This window comes from Trachypithecus francoisi, unplaced genomic scaffold (assembly GCF_009764315.1).
Source record: "Trachypithecus francoisi isolate TF-2019V2 unplaced genomic scaffold, Tfra_2.0 Lachesis_group16, whole genome shotgun sequence".
Taxonomy (NCBI): domain Eukaryota; kingdom Metazoa; phylum Chordata; class Mammalia; order Primates; family Cercopithecidae; genus Trachypithecus; species Trachypithecus francoisi.
The window spans coordinates 94,913,589-94,925,979 of record NW_022681461.1 but is presented as its reverse complement, the minus strand read 5'-3'; the positions used below and the strand labels follow the sequence as shown (position 1 = coordinate 94,925,979).

At 58.2% G+C, this 12,391-nt stretch overlaps 1 protein-coding gene across 2 annotated transcripts; it reads right to left on the bottom strand.

The window, feature by feature from the left end:
• Positions 1–2,881: 2,881 nt before the first annotated feature.
• Positions 2,882–12,263, bottom strand: ZMYND19 (zinc finger MYND-type containing 19). 2 transcript variants are annotated; one of them, XM_033238355.1, is made up of 7 exons: positions 11,973–12,081; positions 11,152–11,320; positions 10,406–10,465; positions 9,478–9,584; positions 8,729–8,869; positions 3,776–3,956; positions 2,882–3,488 (listed from the first exon to the last, which is right to left on the bottom strand). In XM_033238355.1, exons 4-7 carry the CDS (start codon positions 9,576–9,578, stop codon positions 3,345–3,347), a joined length of 567 nt encoding a protein of 188 aa, XP_033094246.1. In that variant the 5' UTR covers positions 9,579–9,584; positions 10,406–10,465; positions 11,152–11,320; positions 11,973–12,081; the 3' UTR covers positions 2,882–3,344. The 2 variants fall into 2 exon arrangements, with proteins under 2 accessions (XP_033094246.1, XP_033094245.1); XM_033238354.1 differs by lacking the exon at positions 11,152–11,320 and having other exon boundaries at positions 11,973–12,263.
• Between the last annotated feature and the right edge of the window lie 128 nt (positions 12,264–12,391).

Genomic DNA, 12,391 nt, shown 5'->3' with positions numbered 1-12,391 from the left:
GCTAGCGCACCCTGTGGCGCCCTCCTGGTTACTCCTGGGCCATCGGGCCGCGCTGACTTAACATTAAGGCTAGTTTCCCTGACAGGCGTTGCCCCGGAATCAACGCCTTCGTCAAGCTGATGAGGAGCCCGCGCCGCACGAAGCCCAGCACCCCGAGGCCGCAGGCGCACCCTGCCTGCCTCCTGCAAAGCCGCCATGGCGGAGCTGCCCTTCAGAGTCCGCCTTCCAGGGTCTTTGCTTGTCTGACACCCGCGGCTGCATCAGGGGCCCCCAGCAGTGGCTCAGCAGGTGGACGTGATTATCAGCATCAATCGCCTGGCCGCCGCCCCCCTCCCCCAAAACTGCCTTTGAAAAAACCCCTAACCTCGGAGCTTCGGACAAGATGATCTGAGGACGAACTCCATCTCCCACGTGGCGTGACCGGCCCGTGTCTATTAAATTTATTTTTTTATTTTTTGAGACGGAGTCTCGGTCTGTCGCCCAGGCTGGAGTGCAGTGGCGCGATCTCAGTTCACTGCAAGCTCCGCCTCCCGGGTTTAAGCCGTTCTCCTGCCTCAGCCTCCTGAGTAGCTGGGACTACAGGCATGTGCCACGATGCCCAGCTATTTTTTGTATTTTTAGTAGAGACGGGGTTTCACCGTGTTAGCCAGGATGGTCTCGACCTTCTGACCTTGTGATCCACCCGCCTCGGCCTCCCAAAGTGCTGGGATTACAGGCGTGAGCCACTGCATCCGGCCCTAAACTTTATTTCTTTACTGCAGTCCATGGTCTGAATATGTGCAGCGGGCAGGAAGAACCCCTCGGGCCCTTACAGGTTGAACTGTGCCCCCAAAAAACAATGGACTGAAGACCCCAGCACCTCAGAGCACATCCTCATTAGCAAACAGGGGCTCTCAGAAGCAGCTGGGTTAAAATGAGGTCATGGCGTAGGCCTTGACCCAGAGGAGCTGGAGTCTGCAGAAGGGAAAGCTGATGCAGAAGACTTGCAGGGCCGTCGCTGTGCAGACCACAGGGAGGCAGGCCAGGCCCCTGGCTGGGAGGAGGCATCCGCACCTGAGGGCCCTTGCCTGCGCCTTCACCAGAGACTTCAGCCTCCAGAACCTAGAGCGTGAATTCCTGCTGCTTCAGGCTGCATGGCTCTTGCTACTTTGTTGGAGCAGCTCCGGGAAGCTAAGACGGACTTGACTGAAATATATGGGTGCCTGGGTATTCAGCCTCAGGGCTTCAAGCAGGGCTGTGGCGAAAGACACGGCGGAGAGCCAACAGCTCAGACCGCAGCAGAGACAGGCGCAGAAAAGGCTGGCCAGGAAGGCAGCAGGGCGTTCCAAAAGGGCCTCAACCACACACATCTACGTGGGAGGGAGAGTGGCGAGGTGAAGCATCCCAACGCACCACGCTCCAAACAAGCTTCACAGAAGCAGCCCCACAATGCAGCCATCTGGATGTCCTCATAGAATGTCTTAGATACCCGGCTACGAAGACCAAGAAGTCGGGGCCACAGAAGGGGAAAGACGACCAGAGGACTGGGTATCAGATGAGAGGGAAGCAGTGGTGGGGCCCATCCCACCCTCACGGTGCCACCTGCTGGGGTGAGGCCTGGAGGAGCTGCCACATGCAAACCTAGAACCTGCACCGCCCCTTCCCCAGCATGGTGTCTCACAGGTGGGAGGCCCTGGGCGCTTCTTTCGGTGCATTTTTCTGATGAATGACTGCCAAATAAGGCAGCCCTGCTGGTCAAGGGATAACATGGCCACTTCCCTAGATGCAGGCAAAGGGACACCCGCACACCGTGCCTATCCGCAGACTCCACCTGAAAGCAGCTGCCTGAAGGCACTCAGGGCTCCAGGCCTGAAGACTGCCCCAAACCCCAACCTGCTGACCCACCATCTCTAGGGACACATATGTCCCCCTCCCTGACAGCTTTCACTTACTCAGCAAAAAATGCCCCCGACCTTCACAGCAGCAAAGGGGACTTCTCAGGGCCTGATGTGGGCACATGCAGTTCTCTCAACTCCAGGAAATCCTGCAGAGTTTGTTGCTATCACCCATTTTCAGCAGGCCTGTTCTTCAGGAGCCTCCAGGGTACTGCCAGAGAAGCTACTGGAAGTTTTGCTTACAGACAAAACGCCAGCCCAGCCAGGAACAGCAATGAGAACACACAGGGCGTCCTGGAACGTGGCAGTGGAGCCTCAAGAGGGGAAAGTGTAACAGGAACCTGCGGGACCAACACAGGGTTGGACCGGACCAGACCAGACAGGTCAGAGTCGGACTGGCCAGGCTTTCAGCTCCCAAGAAGCAAGGCCTCTGGCTGGGCGCACCTGGAGACAGGCAGGATCCCAGCCACGCAGCCTGGCATGTTTCCCTGGGGCAGCTCTATGGGTACAAGATGCTGACCAGCCCCAGACACCTGGGGCTCCCCAAGGAGGGAGGGCTATCCTGGAAGCCACAGCCCTGCAGAGGGATGGAGAAGTGAGGCCCTCACCTCACCCTGGCTGGCCAGCCCTCTCCACTGTCTGCAGCAGGCCTGCTGAACATGCCCTGTGGATTCTTCTGGGCAGAAGCTGTCACTGCTGAGCTGCCAGCCACTTCACGCATAAATCAGGCAAGAACTAACCAATGTCAGGGGCTACAACATCCCACTCCCAATGAAACAGTGGGCAGCTGACTTAGCACCCGCACCAGTCCTGCCGCAAGACAAGGACAGAGTCTCACTCACGCTCACTGCTGGACTCAGGAAGTTTTGAGTTCACCTGCTCCTCCGAAGGGCCCACCAGGAGCAAGGGCGGGTCCTCCTGCCCTCACCCACAGGGATTCGGCTCCACTCAAGATGACCTCACCCTAAGCAGCACAAGAGGGACGTGGAGCAGAGAATGTCCGAGACGCCGGATGATTCTACCCCTTTACTTTGCCTTTGTGGACACAACTCCTGTGCGGGCTGTGCTCCCGGGGCCCCCGCGGCCCGGGGAGAAGCTTCAGCGACAGGACAGTTTTAGACACGGGGCCTGACCCTTTGCCATTCGAGGGTTACAGCAAATGATTCTATTTGTAATTTCTACCCTTCCCATTGCCTCCCCCCCAAAAAAACTGTACATGAGTTTACAAACATATTAACATATAAATAATGAGAACCGTCCTGGTGGGAGCCTCCTTCGTTGTCTCTGCTGGAGATGAACACTGAGGGGCGCTATAACCACACAGACTGCCTGTGACATCGGGAGTCTCACGGCGGTTGTCCTGGGCCCGCAGCTGGCTTTTCTGGCACCTCCAGGTTCAACCACCAGTCTGTCTCTGCTGTGCCCAGGGTAGAGCCCGGGGGCTGCGAGTGTGTGCGGCTCTCCCGCCCGTCATCGCTCTGGCTCAAGCTCATGCTGGAAGGGACGCTTCCTCTCCCGACAGTGCTTCTTGTGGGCTGGCCAGTCCTTCTGCTGGCACTGGGAGCCACAGTACCGGGCCACCTGGCAGCGCCCACAGATGTTGAACTCCCGGAGCTGAAATACAGAACACTTGTGGCTTCACCGTCATGCCTGGGATGCAGTGTGGGGCAAAGACGGCACCGCACGGACAATCGGACGGACCCAGCAAAACACCATGTACCAAGGCTGGAGGGCCTGGGCCCTGGTCAGGCCAGCACAAGGGCAAAGAGAGACCACCCTGGTGGAAAAGCCCAAGTGGTCTCTGGGGAATGGGGCCCTGCAGTGGGAGGGCAAGACCCCAAACCAAGGCTGGGCTACAGGGTAGAGGTGCCAAGGACCAGGCTGCACTGCAGCACACCCACCTGCTTCTCAATCACCGTGCAGGGAGGGTAGTGGCACTCGTAGTAGGTACAAGAATTCTCCTCCTCTTCCACTACATCCCCGTTGGCATTATAGTACCGGGTCACATTTAGGACAGGAAACTGTTCTTCTATAGGGTCTGTAGGCAGCTGCTGAATTGCAAGCCAATACAAGCTTTGCTCCCTTAAAGAAAGAAGCAGACACTTCAGTGCACTCTGGCCAAATGGGGCCAGCACACGGCGGGTGATGTGATGACTCCAGAGAGTGCCATCCTGCCCAGACACCCGGCCCGAATTCCAGTCTCCTCTGTGCATCCCTGCTGCCTGTCCTTTTCACCACCTGACAGTAAATATTGTGTCTCGTCTTCCCACTCACCCATAAGCACCGCCTCATCTGTCACCCTGTCCCCAGCACCTGGGACTGACAGGCACACAGTAGGCAGGAGGCAGGGCCCACGTCAGGCCCCTGCGCAAATAAGGCAGCCCCTCTCCTTGCCCTTGACCTGCAGAGGTGCCCATTACTGCCCCGTCGGTCCACCTCCCTTTCCATGCCGGGAGCTGCCCTATGTCCATCTGTACACGTGTTGTACAGAACAGGCCCCGGAGCAAGCACTGGCTGCTCAGAGGCAAGTGTGGGCAGCCCCAGCCCTGCTGCATCACAGAGTAAAGGAGCTGCATAAACCACCCCAACAAACCTGTTCTCTGAGGCCAGACCCTGAGGAGACTTGGTTAAAAGGTGGAAGGATCGGCTGGGCGCGGTGGCTCAAGCCTGTAATCCCAGCACTTTGGGAGGCCGAGACGGGCGGATCACAAGGTCAGGAGATCGAGACCATCCTGGCTAACATGGTGAAACCCCGTCTCTACTTAAAAAAAAAAAAAAAATACAGAAAACTAGCCGGGCGAGGTGGCAGGCGCCTGCAGTCCCAGCTACTGGGGAGGCTGAGGCGGGAGAATGGCGTGAACCCGGGAGGCGGAGCTTGCAGTGAGCTGAGATCCGGCCACTGCACTCCAGCCTGGGCGACTCCGTCTCAAAAAAAAAAAAAAAAGTGGAAGGATCAGGACATGGGAAGATGTTAGTGAGGTCCCACCAGACAGAGGCAAGTTTCAGACACTGCTGGCTTCTGAAGACAGAAAAGGAAAACACCCCTTTGCCAACAGGCCCCTTTTGTGGGGCTGAGCTGACACAGTGCCAGGAAAGCAGAGCAACAGCCCAGGCCTGACAAAGACAGGGTGACCCCACCACAAAGAGCCAGACCACAGGGAGGCCACCAACTGGGATCCAGAAGGATGCACAGCACCCAGCCATTCAGGATGTCAGACCCACACTGGCTAGCTGACTTCTGCTTGTGGCCTGGGGTGCTGATCCTGCACAAGAGGCCCAATACCTGCTGGGTTCTAAAACCCCATGTTGGCAAACCAAAGATGGCCGAGCCTGATCAGTCCTGAGCCACCGCAGGCCCACCTCCTGCAGCAGGGAGTTGTATAAGGCAGCAGCCTCAGCGCAACTCATCCTGCCGTGCCCACGGAGAATGGGCCGACCAGGAGCATCAGCCCAACATCCCCTTTCCAAACAGCTGTTCTTAACGGCAGTTATCTCCTCTCCTGACTATGAAGGGTGCTGAGAGGATTCAAGGTAACATTCAGTTACAGGCTGGCCGGACCCTGAGTCTTGTTGAGAACTGGCTGAGATGACCCGTACCAGGGCAGGGACAGACGGCATCGCCTGGTGGAGTGGTGGGCAGTGGGGGAACTTGTGGAGTTGGGGAGGGCCCATCCCAGCATCAACATTGAGCATGTATCAATGTGGGACAACGCAGGAGGAGATGCTACGGATGCTGCTTTGCCTGCCACGCACTCCTTCCCCTTCCCGTGGATGACACAACTCTGACTTCATGCAGAAAAGTGATTCAGGCCGGGCGCGGTGGCTCAAGCCTGTAATCCCAGCACTTTGGGAGTCCGAGACGGGCGGATCACGAGGTCAGGAGATCGAGACCATCCTGGCTAACACGGTGAAACCCCGTCTCTACTAAAGAATACAAAAAACTAGCCGGGCGAGGTGGCGGGCGCCTGTAGTCCCAGCTACTCGGGAGGCTGAGGCAGGAGAACGGCGTAAACCCGGGAGGCGGAGCTTGCAGTGAGCTGAGATCCGGCCACTGCACTCCAGCCTGGGCGACAGAGCCAGGCTCCGTCTCAAAAAAAAAAAAAAAAAAAAAAAAGAGTGATTCAAAGCAAGCTAACTACAGTTCATCCCAGGGCTTCCCCAGACACCACCAGAACAGGGTGCCTGCTTCACTCCACAGGTGCTGGGTAGTGTCCATGCCGCCTCTTGGAGAGGAGCTGAGAGTGGGGGCGCAGAGCTGGAGGCAGCAGCATCCCTGGCTCTCCACATTTCAGTCAGGATACCAAAACGTACCCTATTTTTTGTTTCAGCCAAATTGAGCTGTTTCTGTTTCTTGCAACCCAAAGTTCCAGCTAACATTATCCCCGAAAGAAAAAAATCCCATCCAACAATCCTAAGAGAATTGGCGTCACTCACAAGCAGTATGAGAGAAGGGTCAAAACTCTAGTATTAGAGCAGGGACCAGGCATGGTGGTGCACACCTGTTATCTCAGCTACTCAAAAGGCTGAGGCGGGGCCAGGCGCAGTGGCTCACACCTGTAATCCCAGCACTTTGGAAGGCTGAGGCAGGCGGATCACCTGAGGTCAGGAGTTCAAGACAGCCTGGCCAACATGGCGAAATCCTGTCTCTACTAAAAATACAAACATTAGCCAGGCATGGTGGCGGGCACCTGTAGTCCCAGCTACTAGGAAGGCTGAGGCAGAATTGCTTGAACCAGGCAGGCACAAGCTGCAGCAAGCCAAGATTGCACCACTGCACTCCAGCCTGGGCGATGGAGCCAAACTCTGTCTCAAAAAAAAAAAAAAAAAAGTGCTGAGGTAGGAGGATTCCCTGAAGCCAGGAGTTTGAGACCAGCCTGGGCAACATAGTGAGACCCATCTGTAAAATTAGTTAATTACATGAAATAAACAGAGCAGGAAACAAAACCACTAGCCCAACAAGAACAAAAGACACTGCAGGCTCTGCCTTCATCCTGAGAGGCCCAGTGAGGAGGGGATGGGCGGACTGGCAGGACTCCCTCCAGGGTGGCAGGAACAGCAGTTTGGGGGTGGCATTTTGGAGACCTGCAGACTGTCCCCACATCACCAACCAGTGTCTCAGGTGCTCCCACTGTTTCCAACTTGGCTGCACGGGGCTCTAGCATGACTCTGAGGTAACAACTGCAAAGGTTCTACCCACAGCCACCAACCATCACCAAGCCCAAACACTAAACCTTACCAGCGTTGCTAACAACCATCTGCTAGGGCAGTTCGCACTGCTTGCGCCAGGAAAGGCTGCCCAGAGGCTTGAGGACATGCCCAGAAGCCCCAGGGCGACCGGGAAACATGTCAGCGAAGCGTGTGTGGCTGGGGACTCCCTGGCTCAACTGGGTTCCCAACCCCCATCCTGCTGGTCCCTCAGCTCTTCCCAAGGGCTCCGTGAAGTTCACAGCCTGGCTGGTTCTAGGGCCAGCAGGAACTGCCTTCCCACGTGGGAAGCCCATGCAAAGCACTGCTTTCAGGATCACAGGCAAGTGGGGGGCCAAGGGCTGAGCCCTGAACCACACATTCTCTGCTTTAAACCTTTGTTTCAGGAAAACTGTTTAGCAAAAGAACACAACAAAAAGACCCATCTGTGTGCACAGAAAGGAATCCTGAGGTGAGGAGAGAAGGAAGAAATCCTGAGGTGAGCAGAGAAGGAAGGAATCCTGAGGTGAGGACAGAAGGGAGGAATCCTGAGTTGAGGAGAGAAGAATCTTGGGGCAGGCCGGGCGCGGTGGCTCACGCCTGTAATCCCAGCACTTTGGGAGGCCGAGACGGGCAGATCACGAGGTCAGAAGATCGAGACCATCCTGGCTAACATGGTGAAACCCTGTCTCTACTAAAAAATACAAAAAACTAGCCGGGCGAGGTGGCGGGCGCCTGCAGTCCCAGCTACTCGGGAGGCTGAGGCAGGAGAGTGGCGTAAACCCGGGAGGCAGAGCTTGCAGTGAGCTGAGATCCGGCCACTGCACTCCAGCCTGGGCCACAGAGGCAGACTCCGTCTCAAAAAAAAAAAAAAAGAAGAATCAAGAATCTTGAGGTGAGGAGAGAAGGAAGGAATCCTGGGGTGAGGAGAGAAGGGAGGAATCCTGAGGTAAGCAGAGAAGGGAAGAATCCTGGGGTGAGAAGGAAGGAATTGTGAGGTGAGGAGAGAAGAATCCTGAAGTGAGGAAAGAAGGGAGGAATCCTGGGGTGAGGAGAGAAGAATCCTGAGGTGAGGAGAGAAGGGAGGAATCCTGAGGTGAGGAGAGAAGGGAGGAATCCTGAGGTGAGGAGAGAAGGGAGGAATCCTGAGGTGAGGAGAGAAGGGAGGAATCTTGAGGTGAGGAGAGAAGGAAGGAATCCTGGGGTGAGGAGAGAAGAATCTTGAGGTGAGGAGAGAAGGAAGGAATACTGGGGTGAGGAGAGAAGGAAGGAATCCTGGGGTGAGGAGAGAAGGGAGGAATCCTGGGGTGAGGAAAGGCGGCTGATGCCTCCCGGGGTGTGGGGCAGAAGCCCTGCTCACACTGAGTCCCAGTGCTGGCCCTGCCCTGGAGCAGGCAGCCCTTCTCCCCACTTTGTCATGCCAGCTAAAGGAAGGTTCCCAGAGCCAGTTACCAGAAGAGCAATGCAAAAACACATACCAAGATCCTTCCCGCTTCCATGAAGAAAAGGAGGATTCCACACTTTGGGGAAAAACAATGAAAGTCCCAAAACACACAGAAGCATCAGGGCTCAGAGGAGGAACACGAGACCCTCTTGGAAACAAGAGCTTTGGAGGTGGCCCTCCTCAAAAGGCACCTCTGCCGGCATCACCGGGCCCTGAGAAGACCCACCTCTGTTTGCTGGAGGTCTCTTCAGCCTTGGGCCGCCAGCCCCACGGCACCAGCTGCAGGTTGTCCAGGCGATTGTCCACAGTCACAGCGTTGAGGTGCACCACCTGGAAGCCCGGGGCCACGCCCCCCCGGTGCCGCTCCCTACAAACAGACAGCAAAATCTGCATTCTAACCCTGCATCGCTGCCTCCCACCCTCACAGACACTTCTGGTCAGGCACCAAAGTCCTCCAGGAAGAAACGTCAGCCATGTGATCTGATCAGGCCCCTGCTCCTCTGGAGGAGGGCACCTCAGGTGGAAGCTGCTGGGAGAAACCCAAGCACCTGATCTGTGCCCAAACAGGACAGGGATACAGGGGGGACCCGGCCCCTGGACTTCGGAGCACAGACAGCCAAGGGTGGAACGCAAAACCACCTGAGCAGATGGCCTGGAGACAGCTCCCCACCTGAGTGGTCCCCACCATGCACACCAAGGGGCTCAGCAAAAACCCAGCAAGGGGAGCAACTGCCGTCCCTCCACAGGCCGCCAGGCCCGGGCAAGCTTCCAGCAGAAAGTCCACTTGGTGTTTGAAGCGTCATATACAAATCATTCATTCCCTTGAGTTAGTGGCAAAGCACGCAAAAATAACTGCGAGATTCAGGGAAGGCAAGGCAGGGCCTCCGTGGGGCAGGGGCCTCCAGGCGCCCTGTGCCATCGGAGCTCACCCAGGAGCCCAGGGGCGGGGGGCAGAGACAGCTCGGAAACACCCACCACAGCAGTTCATGAAGGAGTCTCCCAGAGCCCCTTCCTCGGTTCTTGTCAAAGGCATAGGCAAATATCTTAGCACCGTTTCCATCTGCATCCACTTCCATTCGGGCCTGAGAAGGAACAACGGAAAGAGCCGTTACAAAGCCTCCAATTCTCAGCAACACTTCAATTCCCTCTTAGAAAAACCAAGTGAAACAAGCAAGCCAGAGGGACAAATGCAGGCCTGTCCCTGAGACCCTGGGGAGTGCAGAGCCTCCCATAGGCACATGGCTCCCAGGGGCCAGCATGGCCCACCACCACTCTGCCTATCCAGGCAAGAAACACTCACAAACAACTCTGCAAAATACAATGGACATAGACAACTACACTTTCCTACCCTGAAAAAAAGCCCACAGTGCAGTGAGATAGAGAAATCCCTGGACAAGTCACTACTGTGAATGTGTGGGGCACAGAGATAAAGTGTGGTGAGGGAGGCCAAGCTCAGTGGCAGGAACGGAAGCTGGGAAAAAGGCAGGAAGACCCCATGAGAGCAGAGAACGAGAGGCAGCTGGGCAGCCAGGAGGGGCTGCTAGGGCAGGCTCAGCAGGTGGCAAGCTCTAAGGAACAAGATCTTCGAGCTAAGAGACATGGTCGACGTGACACAATCGCAAACGTGAGAACATTCCATTTGCTTTCAAGAAGAGCTAACAGCTGGGGTGAAAGTGAGGAAAGACCAGTGTCGCCAAGCCGCGTGGGCCACAGTGGGAGCAACGGCCAGGTTCTGCGGGGCCACGGCTCCATGTGGGGCTGAGGGCTCAGGGTTCACAGGCCAGCCCCAGATGTCCACTTGTGGGGCTGCCTGCTCTTGCAGCACAGAGGAGGGCTCGCTCCTCCTGACGCTCCTGGGCACTGACCACAAGCATTAAGGGAGGGAACAGGCATCCTTACTTACCTCAAAGGAGTAGCTTTCCACCAGCGGGATGTCCTGCTCATCGATCAGCGTGTATTTGGTCTGGAAGTTAACCACATGTTTCAAATCATTACATTTGAGATCTGCGTGAGGTGCAGTAACCTTATAACCAGGACAGGCAGGAGCCTGTTGCATTTTCCTGTGAAGTGGAAAGTAACCACAGGCCTCTTCAGACCAAGACAGCTCAGCGCACGGGGGCCTCATTCCACCATTTGGGGTGGTGCAGTCTACGCCAAAACACAGGCAGACTGGTTAAAAGACAGCAGACCACTTTCATCTGCGCCAGAGGAGCTGGTATCAGGCCTCATCCTCGCAGGCCTAACCCCAACAGTGGCACCGAACATTGAACACACCAGTAAACCTAGGCAGAAACGGTTTCACTGAGCTGAGGGAGGGTCCGGGGCTGAGGCAGAAGGCCCAGAAGGTTTTGATTAGGGTGTGTTTATTAAGCTGAGCTGCTCATTGAATTGCCCTTTTTAGTTTTTTGTCCATCTGAAAAGTTCCAAAGAAAAGCTGTAAGGGATGACACTGTCATCAGTGGTGGAATCAGAAGGGGTCTGCGGTCTCTGACCTGACTGGGGAGCCCACCCTTCCCTGGTGGAAAAAAGCCTCCTCCCCAGCAGGCCCTGCCTATGCTCTTGCAGCAGGGGCAGGAAACAGGAACAGGTCCCAGAACGGGCCAGTCTCCCTCTTGGCAGTTTTTCTTCTGGGATCTGAACCTGTTTTACCTGACGCCGCCTGACACTGCCTCCGCTCCTCTCTCCCACCAGAAGCTGCAGCCGCTGGTGACGGGAACAGGGCTCCCATCCGGGTAAGGACCCTGGCTGGTGCAGCTGCACAGGTGGCTCCGAGAAACCGCCAAGCCTCAATGCCCACAGGTGCCATGGAATCCCCTGCCTCAAACGTGGAGCGTGGGGGCCAGGTAAGAAGAGGAATCGAGGAAGGCCCTGAGTCTGCAGCATCAGGGCCCAGGCTTCTTCCTCTCTGCTCTGAGCCTGAGGCTCAGCCTAACCCGGCCAACCCCTGGCAGCGTTAAAACGAGCCCGAAGCAATGCTGAGAACTGGGAGGCACAGAAGAGCCCACACCAGACCCGCCTCGGCGAGAGGTGTGGAGGTGGCGCTGCCTCGGAAAGGGCGCTGTGTTTAAACCGTGTGGCCGCACCGGCATCCCGGACGCCGCGCTAGGCCCCGGCTCCCCGACACCACGGGGAGGGCTCCGGGAGAACGCGGCCGGGCTCGAGCCACGCATCTCCGCGCCCGGCTCGGGACAGGGCCGTGGCCTCAACCTCCGGCAGGGCAGGGCCGAGGGCGGCCAGGTGCGCCCCGCAGCCGAAGAGTGCGCGCCCGCCGGCCTGCGAGAGGAAGCTGCACCCGCGCGGGGCCAGCAGCCGGGCCCGCGCAGCGTTCCCCGCCCCGCTGGGGCCCATCCCGGGCTCCGCGCCCCCGCCCCGGCCGCCGCCCGCACAACCGCCCCCGGCCCCGGCCCCCGGCCCCGCGCGGAGGCCAGGACGGGTGAGACGGGCCGGGCCGCTGGCTCCGCGCCGCTCACCTTCCCGGCCACCCGGCCGAGCCGCACGATACCCAATTTGAAGTCGGTCATGGCCGGGCCTGCGCTCTCGGCCGGCAGCGCCGCTCCCTCGGGAGGCGCCGGGCGGGGGCCGGGGCGAGGCCGCGGCGCGCCGGGGCAGGACGGGACCGGAGCCGGGGTCGGGGTAGCAGCCAGGCGGGCCCCGGGCGGGACGAGGCTGGGCCGGGCTCGGGCCTCCGCCGCCGCCTCGCGCCCGCCGGACCTGCCACGCGCCGCCGCCGCTGCCGCCGCCACCGCGCGCACCACAGCGAGCGGAGCGGAGGGGCGGGGCGCAGCCTGGGACACACCCCCCGGCCCGCCGCCGCTCGGCCAATCGCTAGGCGCGCACGGCGCCGGTCGGAGCGCGCCGCACCGCAGCAACCAATGGGAGGAGGGCGAGT